This window comes from Asterias rubens, chromosome 16 (genome assembly GCF_902459465.1).
Source record: "Asterias rubens chromosome 16, eAstRub1.3, whole genome shotgun sequence".
Lineage (NCBI taxonomy): Eukaryota > Metazoa > Echinodermata > Asteroidea > Forcipulatida > Asteriidae > Asterias > Asterias rubens.
In genome coordinates this window covers 6,169,472-6,194,968 of record NC_047077.1, presented here as the reverse complement: position 1 = coordinate 6,194,968, position 25,497 = coordinate 6,169,472, and the positions used below count along the sequence as shown (strand labels likewise).

The window sequence follows — 25,497 nt, the reverse complement described above, 5'->3', positions numbered from 1 at the left end:
CAACAATTTCATTGTTTTTAAAAATTAACAGATTGCTAGTGAATGGTGTACAAACATGTACAACCTGATAACGTTTTAGATTTTTTACAAAACAGTGCCCTTTTCTATTAATCAAAACTGAAACGAAAATGTGGAAAGATCTTCTTGAACTTGGGGTAGTTTGGACCCAAATTATGTAGAAATTACCCCAGAAACTCTTGTGACATGTACTGTAGCTGGATAACTGTCTGTTTCTGTTTAGTTCAAGTTTCAATGTCAATTTACACCAAAATTGATGGATAATATCCTAACCCTCTAGTCTTGGTTCAAGATGTTCTTATAAGGTTACTGCAGCTTACTGAACAGTACAGTAAATACAGTTGATAGCAGTACCTAGCTCAATCGCAATAGTTTATTAATAAGACACAACACTATCTTGGACCAAGACTACTAACCCTCCTACTGTCTGACCATTCAATATCATCCATGTGGTTTTGAACGATATTTAATGGCAGTGGACACTATTGGTAAATACTCAAAACAATTAGCATAAAACCTTTCTGACTGACGAGTAATGGGGAGAGGTTGATGGTATAAAACATTGTGAGAAACGGTTGCCTCTGAAGTGCCATAGTTTTCGAGAAAGAAGTAATTTTCCACGAATTTGATTTCGAGACCTCAGATTTAGAACTTGAGGTCTCGAAATCAACCATCTAAACGCACACAACTTCGTGTGACAAGGGTGTTTTTTTCTTTCATTATTATCTCTCAAGTTCGATGACCGATTGAGCACAAATTTTCACAGGTTTATTTTATGCATATGTTGAGATACACCAACTGTGAAGGCTAGTCTTTGACAATTGCCAATAGTGTCCACTGCCTTTAAACTATGCAAGCCTGCTATATGATGTTGTGTAGTGATTGCATCAACACACTTCACAAATACTGCTGAGCAGCTGTGTAAAATTGTCACCATATATTATGCACCTGGATGGCTAAAAATGGTTTGGTCAACTTACTTTTATAAAAATTTTTACACCAATTGTCTATACCCTCATCTGATAATATCACGCGGAACATTAATTTTCTTACATACATACCAGAGCCCAATGGCGCTGCTGACTTGCAGAATTCTACAAGGGCAAAATTCTGTGAGTCAAAGCAGAGCCATGAAATTGCCTCCCCTTAATCAAACTGCGCATAATATATTTTCATTTCCCCCAAAAAATTAAAGGATGTGAAACGGTAGTCTGGTTCCTTGCTCCAACCGTCTGCGAACGTTTTATGGAACTTTTCTAAGCCTACATAAACAAAAAATTCACAAGAAACTCCCCCCCCAAAAAAAAAAACCAAAAAAAAAAACCAAAACAACAACAAAAATATATTGACACTTTGCAGGGTTTGATTGGCTTTTTTCAAAACGTCTGGTGTCCAATTTTCATGGCTTTCTTATTAAACCTGCTTCATAATTTGCACTGAAAAAAAAAAATTCTTAAATGTAAATTGTAAAAATTGTATAGCCTGACATTATAAAAAGAGAAGAGCTTCAAACAGACTATTCCTGCAGCTCATTTCTACTGCCTACATGTAAATAAATAATGGCTGACACTCCTCAGAAAACATGATTGAGTGTGGACAGGTCTGTGTGCCAACTCTTTGTTTGAAAATGAACCCGATTGCTTTCACTACCAAAGCTTGACTAGTGACTACAGCTCAATGCATAATACATATGCAGCCTTCAAAATGTCTACACAACAGAAATCTGCCCATAAACTACACTGATGTGGTGGATGATTTTATGAAATCCCTTCACCTAAAAATTACACAATAAAAATGTTTGAAACAAAACAAAACAAAAGAAGGCCTTTCAACAAGGTGTACTTATTCACATCAAAACCCATTTTTATTTAATAAAACATTTGCAGATTGTAAAAGGTTCGCTCTCTTTGAAATTGTGGATGTGACACGTCTTCGGTCAAAATTAAGACGCTATAATAGATTACTGGAACTTTGTCCCAACAAAACTGGAATATATTTCTGAACAAAATACTAAATTGTTTTTATTTAGAAGCATTTCCTTGTTCAAACAAAACTTCCAATTAATTTCTGATGTAGAGCAGTTGTCTGCTTCTGATTCATATTTTTGTTGAGTAAACTTTGGCAGCCAATTGAAAACAGTGTTTGTGATAGCTTGTTTTCCATTGGGTGAAGTTTGGTGAATTATAAAACAAGTTGTGATATCATGAAAGAAATTACTATGAAAATGTTGCCAACTCATCTCCAGATAAATGCTAGACCATAGTAAAATAAAGATAAGTTCATCTTTAAAAAGCAACTTGTGTGCAACTGGTTCAAGTTTAAAACAAATTGAGTTCCATCGGAGAGATGACAGCACTTTCATAGGAAACATTTCTAACAAAGACTGGTACCAGCACCAACTTCAAACCTCAATAATATTTCCACTGTATCATGATAAAAATGCCTCAACTTAACTCATAAGTCTGAGTCAATGTCTTGCAGTTAGTTCTCCTAGGTAGTTACACATCAGTGATTGAAACAAAATCCAAACAAATAATCAAAACAAAGAACAAAAAAACCAACCATGAGAATTGACAATCTTCACACCAAAAGGAAAGAGAGCTCACTGTGGGTTTTTATAAAATAGCTGCTTGCATCAGGGCGCTTGATTCTACCGTCTGAAATAAACACAGAAATATCATATATGAATAATTATGCCACCCATCATTTGTCTTACACAAAGTGCAAGTTTTTAGAGGCCATATTTTGGGGACTAAAAAGAGTGGCGATGAGGTCTTAACCGGCTATTTAAAATCGCCAGAGTCAGAGACGTGTGATAATGGACCTTGCCTTCAGCTCATTCCTTTATTGCACGTTGACGACCCTGCAAGGTTGTAAGCGACTGGTTAAAAGCCAAGTCACACTGCGGCAATAACGAAAACGATAACAATCACAAGGCAAAGAGAACGCATTCTATTGGTTGAAATGCTCCACGCAGAATACGCCCACGCTCATTCAACCAATCGAGGGCGTGCATTATTAACATTCTCATTATCAAGGCCTGTGTGACCAGCCCTTAAGACATTGTCACTACTATTTATTACCATTAATATGCCCTTTTAATTAACAGTGAAATTAAAAAAAATCTTTTTAACATTTGGGGGACTTTTTAAATTCCTGTCACTTGATCACCTCAACCAATCAGAATGGATGGAATTGCCCATTTCAGATGCTCTACACAATTACTTATTGAAATAGGAAGGTATATTGGAGTCAATTTTCACCTTGTTGTTGAAACAAAAATCAATATACTGCTAGATTGACCATTATACAACGACCTTAGGACTATTATAATGTTAGTCTACGTAAAGCAATAAAATGACTTTGAAATCCTTGGTGGGGAAGATTAATTTAGATTTATGATGAACCATCCCGATGAAGCTGTTATTAATTGCGCTGCCAAGTACGTCTTTTTATTTACGTCGTTTTAAAAGGAAATCAAACTGCGTGATAAGGTTCAATCAATGGTTGTTTTTATTTCAAGTTAACACTGCTAGCTTTCCATACGACTTCTTCACTATTTGTTTGCTTTTATCATACTGGAGGGTAATGAGGTTTGTTCCAGTTTCGGAGAAAAAATATAATAATTTTTTCAATTTTTTTTTAATGAATATTTATTAAAGGCACTGGACACTATTGATATACTCAAAATAATTGTTAGCATAAAAACGTACTTGGTAACAAGCAATGGAGAGATGTTAATAGTTTAAAACATTGTGAGAAACGGCTCCCTCTGAAGTCAATAGTTTTCAAGAATGAAGTAATTTTCTACTTAAATATTTAAATTTGATTTTGAGACCTCAGAATCAGATTTTGAGGTCCCGAAATCAAGCATCTGAAAGCACACAACTTCGTGTGACAAGGGTGTTTTTCTTCCACTATTATCTCGCAACTTCGACGACCAATTGAGTTCAAATTTTCACAGGTTTGTTATTTTGTGCATATGTTGAGATACACAAAGTGTGAAGACTGGTCATTGACAATTACCAAAGGTGTACAGTGTCTTTAAGTAATTTCTCTAAGCTTGTTGTATAGTGATTACTGAAACCTGTAGAATAAGACTGAATTTACAATCCCTTTTAATCCCAATTAAGAATGGCCTCTCGTGGCCTTACTACTTACTTCTTCTGTGCAATGCTGCTAAGCAAACTGTTACCAGTCAAGAAAGTGAAGATTCCTAAGATTCCAAGATACTGTAGAGTCTGGAACATGTTCAGATAGACCCAGTAACAGTAGAACAGCCCCAAGATGCCTGCAATGTTAAATACCCAGAGGTCAAACAACATATCATTTTATCTTCCAGTACGCGCTAATCCACCAGGGGTCGATTTCACAATGAGTTAGGACTAGTCTTACCTTAGGACTATGTATGGGAGACACTAAAAACGTATGACTAGTGCTAAGTTAGGACGAGTCACTCATCCTAAGTAGAGATAAGACTAGTTATAACTCTTTGTGAAATCCACCCAAGTTTTGATAGTGAAAGGGGCCGACTCAGAGCCATTACACAGGATGGTGGCCGTCATGTCTTCATGCAGAAAGCTTGACGATGTTAAAAAATTGTGCAGAGTTATCAGAAGGTGGCCAGCATTCTGCGGCACTTTCGAGTGAATGATGTGTGAAAATGTGTTTTTGCTTTGGGAGTCTGACCATTAACTTTGAGGTTCCCTAATGCTGGCCTAAAAAAAATTCATTGACAATTACTGTGCCCCTTTAAGAGCGAAGTTAAGGCAGTGGACGCCCTCTATTGGTAATTACTCAATATGATTATTAGCATAAAACCTTACTTGGTAACGAGTAATGGGGAGAGGTTGATAGCATAAAACATTGTGAGGAACGGCTCCCTCTGAAGTAATGTAGTTTTCGAGAAAGAAGTAATTTTCCACGAATTTGATTTCGAGACCTCAGAATTAGATTTTGAGGTCTCTAAATCAAGCATCTGGTAAAAGCACACAACTTCGTGTAACAAGGGTGTGTTTTTTTTAATTATTATCTCGCAACTTCGGAGACCAATTGAGCTCAAATTTTCACAGATTTGCTATTTTATGCATATGTTGGAATACACCAAGTGAGAAGACTGGTCTTTGTCATTTACCAATAGTGTACAGTGTCTTTAAAGCCTGCAAATGTATTCTTTAAATTTTTAACAGTTTTACCTGCTAGACCAAGATGAAAGCCAACTGCACCGATGGAGAAAGTAAATCCCTTCACATTTGCACCGAGCTTGATCCACTAAAAAAAGAAAAGAAAAGATAAACCATCAGTTAAATAAAGAACCATCACATTTCAAAGAGATTCATTTACATGTACATTATAATTCCAGCATTCAGAGTTTCAAATCCTACTCATGTACATTGTGTTAATGCAAACCTTACTTCATTGTATTCCCACCCTAGCTTGGTCTGATTCAAACTAATAACCTTGTTAGTGTTAGTCCTGCAGTCTAATCACTTGACTCAGGTCGTATCCGAATTGGCGGCTACGGCTTTGGCCAGATCGCCTCGTCGTCATGCATTGAAGTATAGGATGCCCTTAGCAACACCCCAGGCAACGGTCGTAGCAGCAGCCGTAGCCACCAATTCGGACACGACCTTAAATTAATTTATCTTTGGTTTTGAAAGCCGTACTCTGCAATCTTGGGTGTGCCATAAGGTTTTATCTTCACTTTCTAATTTGATTATATAAAATATATATATATTGCAGGAGGAAACAGACCTAACATTACTTTTATTATCCATAAATTTTTGTAAAAATTGTAATGTGTGTAGCATAAGGTTTTTTTTAGATTGTCTTTTTTGTAGCGTGAGATTTATAATGTTTGTTAAACGTCGCATTTATGCTGATGCTTATGCGCTTTATAAATGGTGGTTACTACTATTATCTATAAACAAACAATACATTATTTATTGATTCATTTTTAGGGGTTGGGGTTAAAAAAATAGAATTCCAGTTAAAAATGAAGAACTCACATCCCCGAGTATGTGAACATAAGCAAGATATCTTGATAATAATAAATAATAATAATAATAATACCCCAACTTATATAGCGGCCTAATCATGTAGACATGCTCTAGGGCGATGAACATAGAAATATGGACAAATTAAAAATAAGAAAATATGGAATTATAACAACGGGAGTAAAAATCCTTTAAAAACATTCAACCAGTTAGTAAATAAACTTAGTAAATAGAATTCCTGAAGTATTATGTGTGGCTGGCAGCCAAAGGCGCCCTTGCATGCCTGCTTCTCAAACATGTGTAGCCGCGTCCTTCACAATTCAGCTCTTAGCTGCGAGTAATGATGATTTTTTTTTTTTCTCAAATTTATAGTGCCTTTTGCATAATTAACTAGAATCTCTCTTTTAACGATTTTGTATTTTTAAAGCCCATTAGTGCTTTTATAGTTTTAACTGCTTGTATAGTTCTATATTTTTATACTGTATGCCATGTTTTAATAATGTCCATCTGTAATGTCCCTTTTTGTCTCTTTGTAAATTGTGGCATCAGGAGATTAACTCGATAATAATTTAGTTTACTTTTTAAACATCCTTCAGGGGTGCTGCTTTTTTTTGTTATTGTATTGTATGTTCTTGTTTTTGTTTTCTTACTGTTCTTATTGTCTGTGCTTGAATTTTTGCCTGTGAAATTAATAAATGAAATGAATGAAAAACCCCCCCAAATTAATATTTTTATTTTTATTAAAAATGCAACCTTACCATAATGACTAGGACAATGAGAGGTACAATGCAGAGTACAGTGAATGTAGTAGACACAACTGTAGGAGGACGCTTCTCTGGTACTCTGAACATGTGCTGTATCTCAGGTAACTCGTCATAACGAGCTTGAGGTGCTGGCTTGGTGTCTTCCTGCTCGGGGAACTTAAGGGTCACATCAGCCTGTTCAAGAACATACCAAACATTAATTCCAACAACTTTTACTACTCTAAATTTAGATCTTAAAACAAATCAAGAGATAGAAAGGTGAGAACAAACAAGAAACCAAGATAACCGACTGAATTGACTTGTTCTTACAGCTAAGTGGGTTTTGAGTTTATAACATCACTGCCATAACTGTGGTCTGTCTTTATCAGAATCAGCTTGGGTTTAAATCATAGTCGTTCCTCAGCCCCCCTGAAAACCGCCAACCGTTCCCCCCCCCCCCCCCCCCCCGTTTTAAAAACAAAACAAAAATAAAAAATAACTGGAAACTGAACACGTTGCCTTGGATCGGACCAGTTGGTCTATACAAAGCGTTTGAAACCGGTTGTTATGAAATGTATATGGTTAGAAAGATGTTTTAAAAGTAGAATTTAATGATCTACACAAGTATCTCTCGAAATTGCACGGTTTTCTTTTTACGTCGCGAACTATCACGATCGGCCATTTATGGGAGTCAAAATTTTGAGTCCCATAAATGGCCGACCGTGTTATTGGACGAGGTAAAAAGAAAACCACGCAATTTCGAGGCATATTTGTATTAGATCATTGTGTTCCACTTTTTCAACGTCTTTCTAACCATATGCATTTTATAATAAACGGTCACAAAACGCTTTTCAAAGACCAACTCGACCGATCCAAGGCAATGGTTCCTTTAAGCGACTCTCCTGAAAACAAGGCTCTGTGATTTCACTTTTCTCTCTAAAAAACTTGACAACAACACCCTGACTAATGAAGCTGAAACTTCTACAGGTAAACTATATCACATACACCATTCACAGTAGGTAGGGATTCATGTCATGGCCCTAAACTTTATATAAAAAGGTATCAAAACCCTTTTTAAACATCCCATTCAATAGGATACTTTCTGGGACAATAGGTGGCAGCAGACTTACCGGGTAAAAGTCATTATTCTCAGAATTCTACGCATGTTCAGAACTATGTAAACAATGGAAATTTACCCGGTAAGTCTGCTGCCACCTAGCGTTGGAAACTCTACCATTCTTGGGCAAAGCGGGTATTTTTCTTACCAAGTTCCATGAGAAGGGATTCATGACTATAGCATCACCAATGATGAGATCCAGGGTGTATTTGCCTGATTGCTGATTGAAGTATTCACGGCCACTCTCAGCTACGTCTAGATTGAATTTATACATCATAGATGCATCATCCTCAGCAGTAAAGATCACTTCCTGCTTGGTCTTCACGTTGGATAGACGGACAAATGCCTGAATACAAATCAACATTAACACATGATTGTTAAAGGCACTGGACACTATTGGTAATTACTCAAATAATTGTTAGTATAAAAACTTACTTGGTAACGAGTAATGGAGAGCTGTTGATAGTATGAAACATTGTGAGAAATGGATCCCTCTGAAGTAACATATTTTTGAGAAAGGGGTAATTACTCACTCAAATATTAAAAGACTATGCGCCTGAAGCCTTTTATAAGGCATCTGAAAGCAAACACATTTGTGCAAAAAGAGGTTTTTTTTCTTTCATTATTCTCTTGCAACTTCGATGACCAATTGCTTTGAAATTCATATTATCCATCATTATTCCGTTTGGAAAAGTTGTGTTCACATAGACATCAGCCAAAATCAAGTGTTTGATAATGATCAACCCATAATTGAGACAAGCAGCCTACAAGTGGTCCAGCAACTAAGATATCTGCTCAAGAATGTGTGGGTCGTGGGTTCAATTCCCACCAGAGTATTAAAGCTGCAGATTTGTTTTTCTGCTTATAATAATAATAATAACAAGTTCTTATATAGCGCATTTCACAATAAACCGTATCAATGCGCTTTACATTAGTGCCCTGGTCATTGGGCCAATAAACATCCCTTTAATCTTTCTCAGCTCCCATTAGGGAGTATACAGCCCCGAGCTGCCGTGGCGCTCCGAAAGCTTTTTCATTCACAATATCAACCTCTACCCTCGCAGGTACCCATTTATACCCCTGGGTGAAGAGAAGCAATTAAAGTAAAGTATCTTGCTCAAGGACACAAGTGTCATGACCGGGATTCGAACCCATACTCCGGTGAATTAGCACCAGAACTTGAATTCGATGCTCTTAACCACTCGGCCGCGACACTTATAACACATCGGTGTATAGAATCTTTATTTCCCATGCAATGTTGACATCTTACAATACAAACCTACCTGATGCACGGTGAGTGGTTGATTGGCCTTGTCCTTCAGGTTGAACTTCAGCACCACACTCTGGTGATGGTCAGCTTCAAGACCCTTGTCTACTTTCCTGGGATGGACAACTCTGCAAACATCAATACATCATCAAGTTAAATCACAAACATGACATTAAAGGCATTGTGGTAATTACTCAAAATAATGTTTGGCATAAAAACTTACTTAGTAACAAGAAATGGAAAGCTGTTGATAGTACAAAACATAGTGAGAAATGGCTCCCTGAGAAGTAACGTAGTTTTCAAAAAAGAAGTAATTTTCCACGAATTTGATTTTGAGACCTCAGAATTATAATAATAATAATAATAAATAATAATAATTTTCATTCATTATTATCTCGCAACTCCAACAACCAATTGAGCACGAATTTGATTTTGAGACCTCAGAATTATAATAATAATAATAATAAATAATAATAATTTTCATTCATTATTATCTCGCAACTCCAACAACCAATTGAGCACAAATTTTCTCAGGTTTGTTATTTTATGCATATGTTAAGATACACAAAGTGAGAAGACTGGTCTTTGACAATTACCAATAGTGCCCAGTGTCTTTAAGCACAATAGTAAAATTGCAATTTTATCTAGTTAGGTTTGCAGCTAAACCAAGTAAAAATCTCTCTGAGTTATGGTGGTTTAATGCAAAACACTCTAGAGTCAACTCGGCGTTCTTTTCAACATCAGCATAATGCATTGGATTTTACTGGATTTGATTGCCACTATGCAGAGTTTGTTAACAGCAGTATTTGCTATACCTCACCCACACCCAAACCCTCAAGACAGGGCACTAAATAGGCACAGCACAATCACAGTGTTTCTCCCAATCAATATTGACCTCTTGAACGCATGTCACCTCGGCGACTGTGCCAGGCTCACCATTTTGGTGGTCAATAGGTTTATGAGTAAACGCTGCGTCGGCTAAAATGCGCACTTCACTAAATAACGCACAGTGACATTGACCACCAAAACGGCGTGTCAAAGATTATTCTGATGGTGAGTTGGGTCAATATATCTTCATTCCTTAGTTACGTACTTCACAGTTTTGGCTGTAATAGATTGATCCTTATCAATGATAGAGATCTCCATGTTATCAACAGTGACCTCTGTGGTGACCTTGACTAGAACAGCGCCATCGCTCAGTCCAATCAGAGCAGGGTTCTCAGTCGTTGGTTTAGCTGAGAGTGCCACCTTGTAGAAGGCTGGTGCAGGCTTGGACTCTATTAGGTTCAACACATACTCCGTTCTGCAAATACAACGTGATACAGTTATAAGCAAAGCAAATGACACTGCAATAGTTTATCAACAATCAATATTTTATTTCAGTTAATACTAATATGTTATGCTTAGTGTAGCTCAGCTACTTTTAGTGCTAAGGCAGCTCTATGAAAGTTGGGTCTGGTCTACAAAGTAGTGCTGGGAAAAAGAAAAATTTCAAGCATGATTTCTAGTTCCTTTTGTCTCTTTTTGTATGGGTGAAAAGAAACATAGCATGGTAGGAGAATGCCTGTTGAGGCTACACAGTGGAATGTCAAAGCGGATATTCACATCAAACGTTCAATTCCCTGGAAAAAAAAGAGGGCACTCCAAAGATCTTTGGGGCGCTAAAAAATGTCCCTCGGAGGCCAGTCCAGAAAAATTTGCCATGAATACGAAGCATCTGAAGTAAAGTGATCAACAATTTGATGAAACTCGGCCATGAGATCTACCAGGCATAGATATACCAGGTCTTTACACTATTATTTAGTAAAGCCTGGTTCATAATTTTGACGTCACAAATTCGCAACAAACAATTCACAACAGTTGAGCTGTGCTCAACTTTTGCGAAACATTTGCAGCAAACACAGCTTTCGCTTCGCACTCACAGGAAGTATGAACCAGGCTTCACTCAACTACACCATTGTCATGGGCTGTAACTTACGGATTGGTGGTACCAAGGAATATAGCATCTTTGATGATTGTCTTGCCACCTTCTTTAGGGCTTACAGATGTAGCCTTCACTGTCATCTTACCAACACTGCCTGCCATCAGGTTAGATACTTGCACCTGTACAGATCAACATTGTTCTCTGATCAATTTATATCTCATTCAAATCAGGTTAGATACTTGCACCTGTACAGATCAACATTGTTCTCTGATCAATTTATATCTCATTCAAATCAGGTTAGATACTTGCACCTGTAGTACAGATCAACATTGTTCTCTGATCAATTTATATCTCATTCAAATCAGGTTAGATACTTGCACCTGTAGTACAGATCAACATTGTTCTCTGATCAATTTATATCTCATTCAAATCAGGTTAGATACTTGCACCTGTAGTACAGATCAACATTGTTCTCTGATCAATTTATATCTCATTCAAATCAGGTTAGATACTTGCACCTGTAGTACAGATCAACATTGTTCTCTGATCAATTTATATCTCATTCAAATCAGGTTAGATACTTGCACCTGTAGTACAGATCAACATTGTTCTCTGATCAATTTATATCTCATTCAAATCAGGTTAGATACTTGCACCTGTACAGATCAACAATGTACTCTGATCAATTTATATCTCATTCAAATCAGGTTAGATACTTGCACCTGTACAGATCAACATTGTTCTCTGATCAATTTATATCTCATTCAAATTATATGAGCTGGCACAGAAATTTGATCAAGCTTTTTTCTTTTTCTTTTTAACGAAGGCACTTTTAATAATAGGGTAATCTATTCTGTTTGAGGCTGGTCCAAAGGTAATTCCTACTCCAGAAATTACATTGGGTTGGCTGGCGACTTCAAATATAACTCAAGGTTCGTGTAAAAATTCACAGGTGAAATGTTGTACCGGTACATGCTTTAATGATTGTGTACAAACAGATGGGGTTTTGGGTGTATACATGGAAATATTGGGAGTGCAGTTTGGGGCAAACTTCAAAGGATCATGGTGACCTGTTATGGAACTCAAGCCACGGAATGACTTAACTATCTCACAGGCGGGGTTCTTTTTAAGGATTACGTGTAGTATGGCTGGATTTGACTAAAGGGCTCTTATGTTAGAAAAAGAGTAAAAGAAAAAGGTGCCTTTGGATGGCAAGGGTAACTTGTATATTCCTCGTACCACCAGGAAATCAGGAGACAGAGCATTTTCAGTTGCAGGCCCTAGGATGTGGAATTCCATTCCAAACTCCCAACAAAAGTTCTAGCTCTGTTACCATGTTCAAAAGGTCACTGAAAACATTCTTTTTCAATCAGTAAATCTCGCTTTGCTTGGCCTGCAGTTCTAGTCAAAGAATGACCGGCTTTGCGCGGGACTTTCTTGGCTAAATGCCGCAGGCTTTGCCTAGTCGTGGTTTTCCTCTTGGTTTTTGTTTGCATTCCCTTTGTTGTTTTTTCCTGTCATTCTCTGAGCGCTTTGTAACCTTACATTAGTGCCCTGGTCATAGGGCCAATAACATCCCTGTAATGTTTCTCCACTCCCTGGGGAGAATAATATTATTTTATTATGGCTTTGAAACCTTAATTAATAATTAATTAGCATCAACGGGCTTAAGGTTAAGTACAACAAACTATTACCTTGACATTTGGGTCAGCAGTGGACACAGCCATGGAACCCATCCTTGTGAAGGCAACAGGTACTTGGAACTACACAGAGAAAAGACATCATAGTTAGTTTGACACATTCAGTACCAATGGACCCTTCCCATGAAAAATGCTAATTACATTCATGCATGCGTACAGACCCTATTGGTTGGAAAACGCCATAGAGTTGTGCACTAAGCAGACGTGCAATCGCGTCTGAGTCACACAGCCATTGGCGGTGTACAATACAGCGCGATATTCCCTTATTTTGCCAATCAAAATGTTGTGCGCACACGCTGTGTGCAATTTACATATTTCATGGGAAGGGTCTATTGCAACATGTGTACATGGAAGCACACCAGTTCAAGGCAAACATCATAAACTGCAAAAGAAATTCTAGGACTGCAATTCAGATATGCAACCAATTGATGGTGACTGCATTTTTAAAACAGTACAAAGTTTCCACAAGGTTGATGTAATATAAGATTGATATATGTTTGCAGTTTGAGGTTGAATGGTTTCTGACTGGCGTCCCGCAAACAAAGATATTGACAAAATGGAGAGACTGCCAAAAGTAGAGTGCAACGGGAGATCGAAGGTTCAAATTTCGTTCTTATTCTAATAAAGCAACTTTTCTTTGTTCAACCCCAAAAGTGTAATGTAAAGTTGATATAAAGTTGAAGATTACATGGAAATCTTCAGGTTTCCTGCCACCATTTCTTCTTATGTTTTGAAATTAAAATCTCATTTACTGAAATGAGATAGTCGTTTTGGTAAAACAAAAGGTGAAAAAGTGATGGCAGGATACGCAAATTTTCCCGAAAAACATTTATATTTATTTTCACCTTGGGTTCAATCAAGATGTAGTGTAAACAGCCAGAGAAGCAAGTGTCCCAATAGACTGATCCATTAAGCCCTGCCCCATTGCGTATTGACCAATCACAACACATTGCACAACCAAAAGTCCAACACTATAAAGTCTGACGTGCGTGCCCCTTGGGCGGAGATTAAAGACAGTGGACACTATTGGTAATTGTCACTTGGTGTATCTCACTTGGTGTATCTCAACATATACATAAAATAACAAACCTGTGAAAATTTGAGCTCAATCGGTCGTCGAAGTTGAGAGATAATAATGAAAGAAAAAACACCCTTGTCACACGAAGTTGTGTGCTTTTAGATGGTTGAATTCGAGACCTCAAGTTCTAAACTTGAGGTCTCGAAATCAAATTCGTGGAAAAATACTTCTTTCTTGAAAACTATGTCACTTCAGAGGGAGCCGTTTCTCACAATGTTTTATACCATCAACCTCTCCCCATTAATCATTACCAAGTAAAGTTTAATGCTAACAATTATTTTGAGTAATTACCAATAGTGTCCACTGCCTTTAATGGATCGGTGTTTTGGGTACTTGATAAACTTGTTAACTTAAAGACTTACCTTATTATTTGTTAGTGCTTTGACTCCCAAGGCAACACTGTAAGCATTCATGACATTCTGTGTTGATTTACGACTCAAGACAAAGTTGCCAAACATCACTGCTTGATCCTGTCAAACCAAACACACACTATAAATTAAACATGGCTAATAAGTATTTGATAATGTACTGCTAACAATGGTATTCTTGAAATAAGAAAAACATCTTATTTTGAGAAAATATTTTTGGTGTCACTCCCTAGTAAAAACGAGTGACACAAGATATATATTCTCAAAATAAGATGTTTTTCTTATTTCAAGAATACCATTTTTAGCAGTGTACAGTGTGGGCATGGTGGGCCCAGAGTTCAAACACTTGTGCTAGCCTCAATACAGTAAAGCCCTGTTCCCATTTGACTTTATTTTGTTTAAAGCACCGCAACTTTTCTGTAGAATGATCAAATTAAATCCAATGGGGACGCATGGTAAACTGCCCTCCCGGTCAACTTACCGCGACCATGATGTAAAACTAACAAGCCGAAATAGGTCGCGAAAGACTTCTGCGCAGCCATGTTAACTTTACAGGGCCGCTAAAGGAACAGCTCCGCGCTGTAAACCTACCGTGACCCTCCCGTAAAACACTATGCAAATGCCGCAGAATATAAGTCCAGATGGGAATGTACGGTAGATTTAAACCAAAGCCAGTCGAGGAAACAGTCAATGGGAACCTGGCCTTACAGTAAAACATGGAATCTTGTCATACCTCTGTAATAAGTGGTTTCTTGTTGACCTTTGCAGAGAGTTTGTAAGCTCCATCTAAAAACAGTCCACTTTGGAATAGATTTTCAAACTGAAAAAAAGAATAAAGATGACAACATCAGTAGATAATTTTGCATTTGTGGCTATATAAGACGATACTATTAAAAAAGAGGTAATTTCTCATGCAAAACAATGAGGACTTTTGAGCAAAAAGTTAAAGATAAGGAAAAATCATACCACGGTAAAATTTGTAAAACGGTACAAAATAAAGGCATGTCAACAAATGTTGGTCAACATATTTTTCACAGACTGGCAAATATGAATAATCCTAGATTTGTGTATAATGTTTTACCTGCAAATACTGATCATCCACTTCATCAGCTTGAGCCACGATATCTTCAATCAATTCAAAATATTTGTCCACGTTAGTTTCTGCAGAGAGCTGTGCTGCTACATGAAGGGCATAGCTTGAGCTGTGTGTGGAAAAACAAATCATAATCAAACTTAGCACTTTTGAGTGTGATTGTTCGAATCCCCGGAGTGTGGGTTCACCGGAGTGTGGGTTTGAATCCCGGTCGTATCACTTGTGTCCTTGAGCAAGATACTTTACTATAATTGCTTCTCTTCACCCAGGGGTATAAATGGGTACCTGCGAGGGTAGAGGTTGATATTGTGTAACAGGCAGCTCAGGGCTGTGAAGTGGAGAAACATTACAGGGATGTTGTTGGCCCTATGACCAGGGCACTAATGTAAAGCGCATTGATACGGTTATTGTGAAATGCGCTATATAAGAATTTGTTATTATTGATTGTGAAAATTTCAGGTCGTAGATGCTCTCTGGTGCATTCTAGGTAATTTCAGAGACATTTTTTACTTTTTAAATTCATCAGAATTTTTTTTAAAGTTACATTTTGGCAGCAGGTACCACAACGATACCTGACAAAATTCATGAAAGTTTACATTGTTGCAACTGGTGCCGCACTCGTTTAGAATATCAAAGTCTTATATAGCGCACGTATCTACCAAACAAGGTACTCAAGGCGCTTAGTATATACATTAAACAGAAAGATGGGTTATTGAACTTATGAATTATGTAGCACCTTAAAAGGAATTTACATGGTGCTACGGCACATACAGCAGCCACAGCCAGGAACACCGGGGCGAACCCCTTCTCTTTTCGATAAGTGCACTTGGTTCTTCTACATGCGTTACACAACACATGGGACCAACGGCAGTACGTCCCATCCGAAGGACGAAGCAATGGTTATGTGTCTTGCTTAAGGACACAAGTGTCACGGCTGGGGATTCGAACCCACACTCTGCTGATCAGAAACACCAGAGTTTGAATTCGGTGCTATTAACCGAAAGAAATTTGCTAAGCAGTATTTCCTGCTAAATTGCTTAATGGAATTGGGCCCTGTAAGTTCGTTGAAAGTGAATAGATTGCCACTTACCTCAATACACTGTCATCCTTCTTCAAGGCTGCATCCAAGGATTTCAGAACATCAGCTGAATTGACTACAACAGAAAATGTAAAAACACTAAAATATTGAAATTGTCTTCATTCATAACTTTTGTATAGCAATCGAAACATAATAATACTCCCATCTGCACCAATTGTCCCAATTCAGGATCATTTGAGAATAGCTAATATTAATTATTTGGGTTCTTGAAAATTCAAAACGGACAAAAACATTCTTTGATCAACCATTTCTTAAAAATCAGAAATGGAAAAAGTGGATATCCGCTTCAAAGCAAAGATTGCACAGATGTAAATATATATATTTGTACAAAGAGCTTGATCAGCTTTACTTGTTCAAACGCTTAAAGGCAGTGGACACTATTGGTAATTACTCAAAATAATTTTAAGCAAAAAACCTTTCTTGGTGACGTGAAATGGGGAGAGGTTGATGGTATAAAACATTATGAGAAACAGCTCCCTCTGAAGTGACTTAGTTTTGGAGAAATAAGTAATTTTCCACGAATTTGATTTCGAGACCTCAAGTTTAGAACTTGAGGTCTCAAAATCAACCATCTAAACGCACACAACTTCGTGTGGCAAGGGTGTTTTCTTCTTTCATTATTATCTCGCAACTTTGATGACCGATTGAGCTCAAATTTTCATAGGTTTGTTATTTCATGCATATGTTGAGATACACCAACTGTGAAGGCTAGTCTTTGACAACTACCATTAGTGTCCACTGCCTTTAAAGTATCGTTTCGCAATATTTTAAAATAACAAAATAATGTTTTTCATTACGATACAAACTATGAGACAATGACCGATGATACTTACACTGAATGCCTAGAGTAGTGAGTGCAGACACGGCATAATACAGGGTTGTCATATCAACACTATCATTGATGGCTGCCAGTACAGACTGCTCACTCACCACAACCTAATGGACAAGAAACAAGAAATTCAGTTGAACAAAGAAAAATTGACCTTGGCCCAATTTCACAGAGCTACTATGCACAATGATGAACTTAGCATGAAAATTTCTCCCTTGATGAAAAAAGCATTACCAAAAAAAGTTCCACATGATTTTCAGGATAAGCAATTAACAGCTGAATACCAGTAACAGACAATATGAACAAAAGAAAATTTGGTTGCTAATCCTGTTGTTATCAAGGAAGAAAACTTCATGCAAAGCAAATTTTTGTTCTAAGCAGCTCTATGAAATTGGGTCCTGAACCTGCCACCTTGGGATTAATGTGCAGAAAACTACCAACTGAGTTATCTAGCCCTAAAAGTGGCAGTCTCTCTGTTTTGTCAATATCTTTGTTTGGGGTTGCCAGTCAAAAGCCATACAACCTGTAACTGCTTTGTAGCCAGGGATCACACCCAAGTTTGTGATACAACCTGGGAAGCAACAGGATGGGACAATCCCACGCTAATTGACACAGAACCTGACAAAACCACTAGATGACTTAGGGGCTTCATTTGGATCAGAAACAGTGGGAGAACACTCTCTAGGACATACAAGCTCCAGAACATTTATGACCAACTAGTCCAAACCACGCCTACAACACCCTCTATGACCACAAAGAAAGGGTATAAAAGGCAGTTGGAGTACACAAGCGCACAAACCCCCAGCTTACCTGTAGAATACGCTTGATATTAGCTCCGAACTCCCTGCCTCTATAAACACCAATTTATTACTTATGGTAAGCAGGGCCATGAAATTGGGCCCAGGTTTTAATTGGACATAATTGTTTGCCTACCTTACAATTTCCAAGTTCTTTTGCTGCTGTTGTTGCATGGTAGATGGACTCTACACTACCTAGGTCCACCTTGCTGTTCAACAAACTACAAGCCTCCTACAGAAAAATACAAGGAAAAATGTTAGATCATTTGATACAATAAAGTAATGGGGCGACACACAAATCATTATTGCTATTTTTGCTCATGTTTTTTATCCTGCATTTTAAACAGTGTTAAAGGGCTTTATAGATGCATTGAAGTTAAGTTAAGTTTAAGCAACATCCAACTTGTTTTCACAGTGAGCCACATTAAATGGAGCAAAAATAATAAAAAATAATAAATAACAACAACAATAATGGTGGCTTCTCAGCGCTCATATCTGTCACTCAGTGACACTCAAGGCGCTTCAACATTTAGTATTTTTCTGCAAGGTATGTGGGACAACATATATTTTTATAAATTAAGAGACCAACTCCTTTGCAATGGTTTACAAGGTGACACTGTGAAATTGCTTTTAATTAAAAGACATAAGTATCACGACTGGCACTTGAACCTAAACTCTGCTGATCAGAAACACCAGAGCTTGAAGTCCAGCGCTCTTAACCACTCGGCCATGGCACGCCACAATGAATGTCTTTCAAACAACAAACCTTTGCATTTGAAACAGGTGCATTGAAGAGCTTCAAGCCTAGGATAGAGTAGTGTGCACTGGCAAGATCAGTGAAGGGTTGTGTCTGGGCCAGGACAGCCTTTAGTTTGGCCTGATCATCGAGCGACAGGACAGTAATAGGGCTCAATGCTTGCCCTAACACTCCACACAGCATCAACACTAACAGAGTAGCACCTGTATGGGGATTAGACATCAAGCTTGTTAGATCGACCATGCATTACTCTAAATACATGTAGGATTTGAATCTTAACACCATGTGAATATCTTTTTGAGTAGACTGTTGGTCCTGAAACCTGTTCATTACAGAACCAACACTACTCAATTCACATGGTGTTCCGCAAACCTCTCTTAGTTATAAACCTGTCAGGCACCCTGATGAACGGGATTACCACGGGGGAACGACGAAGGTGGGACAGGGAGAGGGAAGGGCACACAGCCAGTGGTACACGTCTGTGTGAAGGAGGAGGGAGACGACAAAAAAATGACGGAAACCATTTTGTTTTTAAAGGGCTGGGAAGTAATACGGAAAAAGGAAAAAGAAACATGGGGACTGATGATGACATGGGACAGGAAAATAATACACTGAACGGGGAAAAAATCAAAGAAACAAGGAAAGAACAACTATAAGGCATATAGCAGGACCCACGCGAACTGGAGAAACATGAGTTATGGGCCGGCAAACAGTGTAAGCAAAGAACAACGCCAACCCACAGGGCCACCATGGCGGATACTATACTACCGGACTAGTTCGGAGTAAAAAAAACACCTTTTTTTTCATAAAAAAACACCTTTTTTTTCATATAAAAAAAACTTGCAACACTTTAATTGAAATTGAATTGAACGTTATTTTTAGACACATACGTCTCTTCTAAAATTCTACATGTATTAAAATTTTTAATTAACGATTGACTTATATTCAAATATTCTCATAGTATAGTTGTCATCACGGGTCGTGAGTTTGTCTGTGCCATTTTTAAAGGTTTTTTTAGTAAACATATCTGCAAAGGAAAGTAGGCAGATAGAATAGATAGATAACTAATAAAGGATAACTTTCCGTATGGCGCCACCACTTTTTCACTCATTTTTACAAAAAGGGATGTATCAATCAGGTAAATAAGTTCCTATTTATTACTAGTATTATTATTTTATATCGAATGAAAAAGTGGTGGCGCCATACGGAAACTTTTCCAATTTAAAATTTAAGAAAACAAGGAACAACTAACTTCATAAGACCAAAATACGACTAAGAGTAAGACTAGAGTGGTCAGCAAATGACCCACATCGAGATATGAATCAAAATAGATTTATCACTCGGTCCGGTGTCAACAATGCTACGGTTACAACCCCGTTACAATGTACCGCACAAAACACGTTACACGTGGCACACACAGGCAGACTTCCATCCGTCGTGTCAAACGCAATGGTAATGTTTTTATCAATAGATACAAAACTATAACATCGGAAACATTACAGTTGAAACTGCACATTTTATATCATTCTGGCAACACAGTGACATACATACATAACGTTATTTTGGGCACAAATCGCCCTTAAACTTATAAAATTATTACCTCTTTCCATCGTGAAATGAAGCACAATCCGACGCCAACCAATCAAGAAAGGACGGGTGGTGTAAATTCAATGTCAACTGAGGGCGCTGTTTGCATTTTACGGGTTCGCTCTGCAGGGAAAAGGGGCGGGGTTACATTATAAAAACATATCCAGGGTTTACTGCATGCATCAAAGGCACTTATTATGACTGGACGTTTTTGGGCAAAATATAAAGCATAACAATTTACCTCGTAACAAGCAACGGGGAACTGTTGATAGTATAACACATTGTGAGAAACGACGAAGTAACGTAGTTTTTTTGAGAAGAGGCATTTACTAAAAGATTGAGAACTCACTCAGCTGAAGCCTTAGTTCTGATGAAAGAACACCAACAAAATGAAAGTTCCCTGTCTGGGTCAGAAAACCTTATAACTAGCCGGGATACAGAATCGCCCTAGGACTAAGGGAGCGGGGGGGGGGGGGGGGGGGGGGGGGGACAAGAAACTCCTAGTGGATTCGCGACCTCCACCCCGCCCCCCCCCCCCCCCCCGGGGGCGGGACACCAAATTTCCCGTGACACACCGGAACAGGTTGTGCAGAGTATGCAGAGCTAGAGGGCATGGCAGGACAATAGTTTTCTGACGATGAGGATGAGGCAAAAAAGGGCCATAGACCTTATCGCAAATACCAATGCGCAAGCGCAGACTGTTGAATGAGGTGCATTGTGGGATATATATGGATCAAATTTGGATACCAGCTAGACCACAATGCACCTAATTCCAAGCTTTACGCGCGCGCCCCGGTATTTGCGAAAAGGTCTATGCACAGAGGATAGTGGGACTCTTTGAGTCAAGTCTAGCTCTTTGCGAGACGGGGCACTATTTTCCCCACTTTATCCTAGATTCTGGTTGGTTGTGTGTGGTATTAATCCATTGGTCAAAAACAAAATAGAACCTTGGCCGCCAGACTTTGGACATTGATGATGTCATCAACAAACAATGTTAACGTGCGCGCGTGTCGCGCGCGCTGTGCGCGACTCATGAGCCAAGATAGTTTCTTTTTTGTGTAACGTCATAATGCATGGGGGGGGGGTAAACAAAAGAAAATTTGACTTTGGTGACACCATTCTAAAGCATTATGACGTCACACAAACTTTTGAGCCCCTCACAACAACGGAACAGCCTATATCAACCAATGTCAATAGAAAAACATTGTCATTTTGTGTTCTGCAAAATTTCTTCTGAGTGCAATTTTTTGAGCGGTGAGTTTTTATCTCTCAAATATGCGATTCAAGGCGAAAAAACAACCCACTGTAACATCTGTGGAAGAGTTGGAAGAAGGCCCCATCAAACCATCTTGTGGTTTCTTTCGACTGTGGAAAACGCTCTTCTGGAAGCACAGGCCACGTGTGGACCCGGCCGTAACACCTACGGTTGTTGAGAGTCTGGTGGCCCGTCGACTGCCCAAGGAGCGTGGGAGTAGATCAACTGGCATGGCTGAGTCCGGAGCTGGGGACTACCTTGTCGATGTCACCAACCACCATACGAGATTCTTGGTGGATAGGATCATTGACAAGACCAATGTAACAGTTGATGAGGAAATAGATCTGCTGCTGGATAGACCAAGCACTCCAGATCTATGCCTGAGCGGGAGAATCATCAATCCCCGCTTAGTGGATAAGATGTTGTTGTTCAGACCATACAGTGAGCTGTCAGCCAAGAAGATCTCACAAACGCCGAGTTTAGAAAGCCGTCATGGCCTACTCAGCGACGTGGAAGAACTCTCCTGGCATAATATGGACAACATCATCTCTGATGAACGTCTCAACAAGACCGAGACAAGACCTGCTGCCCCTGAACAGGCCGAGTTCATAGTGTACGATCCACCCATGGATCGTCCCTTCGAGGAGGACGAAGACCACTCCTCTGTGGACTTGAGCTGCCACTTCAGAGACAGCGACTCTGATGCTATCTCCTGGGAATCCTCATCACCGAAACCCGACGGGACAACCTGGCGACGCCCCCATCGTGCTGAGACGCTGCATGATTGGGATTCGATCAGCCAGTAGTATCAGATCACGACTGGAATATGATTTCGTCTTCTCTTATTATGGTCAGTTCTTGTGTCATCCGTGGACCAAGTTCGACCCCAGCCATTATTTGGCGACTCTGGTCGAGCCCCATTTCTCCACAAGGAAGCCCGGCTTGATTTCATCGAGCAAGACGGCAAACCCAGACCTGACCATTTTGAAGAAGACACAATCTAGTTTTCTAGCTCTGATGACCTCAGCAGCCGTTCTCTCTGAAGCAAACTTCGACGATGTGACCATTCAATAACCGTTGAACATGCTTTAGAAAACCTTAATTATAACATCTAAGTGTAGAGGTTTTCAGAACTAGATCGGTCGTTTCAATTTTTGTAAAAAATAATGAGTTTAAATCATTTTTCCTTTTCAAGCGTGAGTATTTTGTAGAGAGGTGGGTTCGAACCCAGCTGTTGTAGGCGATTTTGAACGTTCCCACCTCTTCTTCCAGTACTCACTGCTACTTGTCATTATTTGCTTTAGAACAACTGCATTAAATTATTTAAAGTTAAGGAGACTTGATTTCTTTTCAAAAACCACTCTGTTTCTATTGTTTTAAGAATGGATCAATAAAAACAAATTAACAGTGATGTTTTAAACTCTTCGCTTGTTGTGTGAGTTACTTCAGTAAACGTTTGTGTTAGTGATACTCTTTCAAACTAACCTATAGTTCGTCACAACGACACTAACGCCATTGCATACCATGAGAGGCCTTAGAAAAAAGAGGCATAAATAATGTGAAACACCATGTGGACCTACACACGTCCACACAGTGTAGAAGAAAAGAATTTCCGAAAGGAAATTCCACAGATTTGCCGTAACACAAGCTGTATCCGCATGGAGTCTACCACTAAAATTATGTTTAAACAGATTTGATGTAAATACAAAAAACAGTAAAAGAATTGGGTTTCGCCATATTGTCTGGGCTGTGTGACGTCATCTATTCTCGAGTGCAATCCCATTAGTGCTCCACACGGGGACTTTTGCCTGCTGCGTCTCCGCCCTGAGCCGGTACGTCCCTCCTCAGTCAACCTGGTCAGCCCAACCTCCGCCGAGCTAACCATGTCGGTGCCGAGCTTAACGTGGACACCCGATCGTCATAGACGAAGGTCACACAGAGCTCCCGAACTCAAGCGATCCAACCAACCCCGGCTTCCAAGGTAACTGGATTACAGGCGCACGCCACAACGCCCGGCCGAGAGTTACTGGACATCTTTACCTTTTAAGTTTTTTTTAATATTAGCTATAGACCTAATGGATAAAACCAAAAAGACAACCGTCGTGGACAGGATTCGAACCTGCGCGGGTAACCCCATTGGATTTCGAGTCCAACGCCTTAACCACTCGGCCACCACGACACATGATATTAAACATCAATTGACTTTTTCGAAAGATAAAAATCCATACTTAGATATTGTGCCCAAAGCTCTAGAGCAAGGTCCTTTAACCAGATTATTTTCCCTGTTCATCCGGTATACTTTTAGACAATTCCTCTTACTTTGTCAACTCCATGGGGGAAGCAGAATATTCAAATTTGATTGAATTGGCGCTAAGGGTTTCATCCAACAAAATACTGTCTCAGCGCTCTTAGTTTCACATTAGGGTACACCCGAGTTAAGAGAAGCAATTATGGTTAAGTGCCTTGCTCATCAGGGCCTTGCTCGACAAGCACACGGTCCATAACTGTGATTCGACCGTGATCTTTTTCTGCTGTTGTCCCAACAAGCAGACACTGTAGTTAAAACTTCTACTGCCTATAACTTAGCGCCGTTGACAAAACCCATTATAGACACTTTCTTTATTAGGGTGCAGCTAATTTCCCGTGTATTCTTTATTCAGAAAAACAACATGTAAATACAGATAGATGTCCGAGACAAATCTTGATTAACAAGGACCTACAATAATCTATAATGTATAAATATAAGATTCAAGACTTTGACAATGTTTCCCCTGTTCGATGATGAATCAGGTTGCCTCGCTACAACCTTGGACTGAATATCACTAAGTACTTCTACAGATAAAACTAAACGCATTTCTTGATTACAAACAAACCTGGGTATAAGTTTTTCCCAACCTTTGAACCCCCACCCCAACTCACCGTTTAATGCATTTAAAGCAGTGTATACCTTTAGTAATTACTCAAAACAATTAAAAGCCTTAACAACTTACTTGGTAAAAAGCACTGCAGCTGTTGATAATTAAAACATTTTTTCAGAAAAAAAACACCTCAAAGGAATGTGGTTTTAGAGAGAGGGTCTTCCCCCCTCAACAAATTCAATCCGAGAAATATTTCCCCATGAAAGGTGGACATAGCCCCTTCAGAATTTTGGCAGTACACTCTATCTAAATAATGCTTTTTAGTTTTAGTGTGTATGTTATTTATATAGGATTAAAACAACTGAACGGCTAAAAAAACCAGAGGTATACTTTGCCTTTAAGAACACTGTAGCTACTGATTATACTCGAGTACTGACTGGCATTTAAAAATACTATTTGATATAAAAATATAATTATTTAAAAACGCATGAATATTTAACACAAACTCCTAAAATATCTTTTAGTTTAAATCAAATAACTGTTGCAAAAACCCTACACGAAAACAAAAACACGTGGTTTCTTTTGAAAGACAAGATGCATGCTAAGCTTGCAAATAGTTTGACACAATCAAGAGATAACAACAAAGTATTGAAATTCTACATGTACATCCAAAGCCTCAAAGGGCTTGCATTTTACTGTGCACTGCAGACCCCAAGTCACCAGTTTTACTGTTGGGCCAGTGAAGTTATGACCAGACAAGTCTTGCTGTCTTGTAATTTTTAACCAAATTGAACGAATGATAAACTCACACTGTGTAATATCTTCCACACAAATGGCAAAATTGTGACTTTGAGTGGGAAAAAATAACTTTCAATTCTATTGAGTAATGAAGTAGACTTAAAATGTGTAAGGATGACCTTAACAAAAAAATGGGTTAATATGTTTTAATTAGAATTTTCTGCCCGGTTTATATTGTTTATCCGATGTGTAGATGTCTAGTTGGTACTGTCT

At 38.6% G+C, this 25,497-nt stretch overlaps 1 protein-coding gene and 1 non-coding gene across 2 annotated transcripts; both read right to left on the bottom strand.

The window, feature by feature from the left end:
* Positions 1–1,062: 1,062 nt before the first annotated feature.
* Positions 1,063–20,464, bottom strand: LOC117300828 (dolichyl-diphosphooligosaccharide--protein glycosyltransferase subunit 2-like). The gene is made up of 17 exons (XM_033784669.1): positions 20,387–20,464; positions 18,796–18,989; positions 18,166–18,261; positions 17,237–17,339; positions 16,395–16,458; positions 15,293–15,413; positions 14,945–15,031; positions 14,206–14,313; positions 12,760–12,828; positions 11,120–11,244; positions 10,235–10,444; positions 9,158–9,269; positions 8,023–8,220; positions 6,773–6,952; positions 5,214–5,289; positions 4,180–4,309; positions 1,063–2,675 (listed from the first exon to the last, which is right to left on the bottom strand). Exons 1-17 carry the CDS (start codon positions 20,394–20,396, stop codon positions 2,669–2,671), a joined length of 1,890 nt encoding a protein of 629 aa, XP_033640560.1. The 5' UTR covers positions 20,397–20,464; the 3' UTR covers positions 1,063–2,668.
* Positions 20,465–23,726: 3,262 nt separating this feature from the next.
* On the bottom strand, positions 23,727–23,807 carry Trnas-cga. The gene has a single exon. It is a non-coding gene; the product is annotated as a tRNA-Ser (tRNA).
* Between the last annotated feature and the right edge of the window lie 1,690 nt (positions 23,808–25,497).

What these genes read in the sequence shown, in the direction of transcription:
- LOC117300828 (XM_033784669.1), bottom strand. An exon ending in TTCCTTGGTACCACCAATCC is followed by an intron (nt 10,445 to 11,119) that starts GTAAGTTACAGC and finishes TTGTATTTGCAG; the next exon opens with AACGGAGTATGTGTTGAACC. An exon ending in AACCACTCACCGTGCATCAG is followed by an intron (nt 8,221 to 9,157) that starts GTAGGTTTGTAT and finishes ATTTGTATTCAG; the next exon opens with GCATTTGTCCGTCTATCCAA.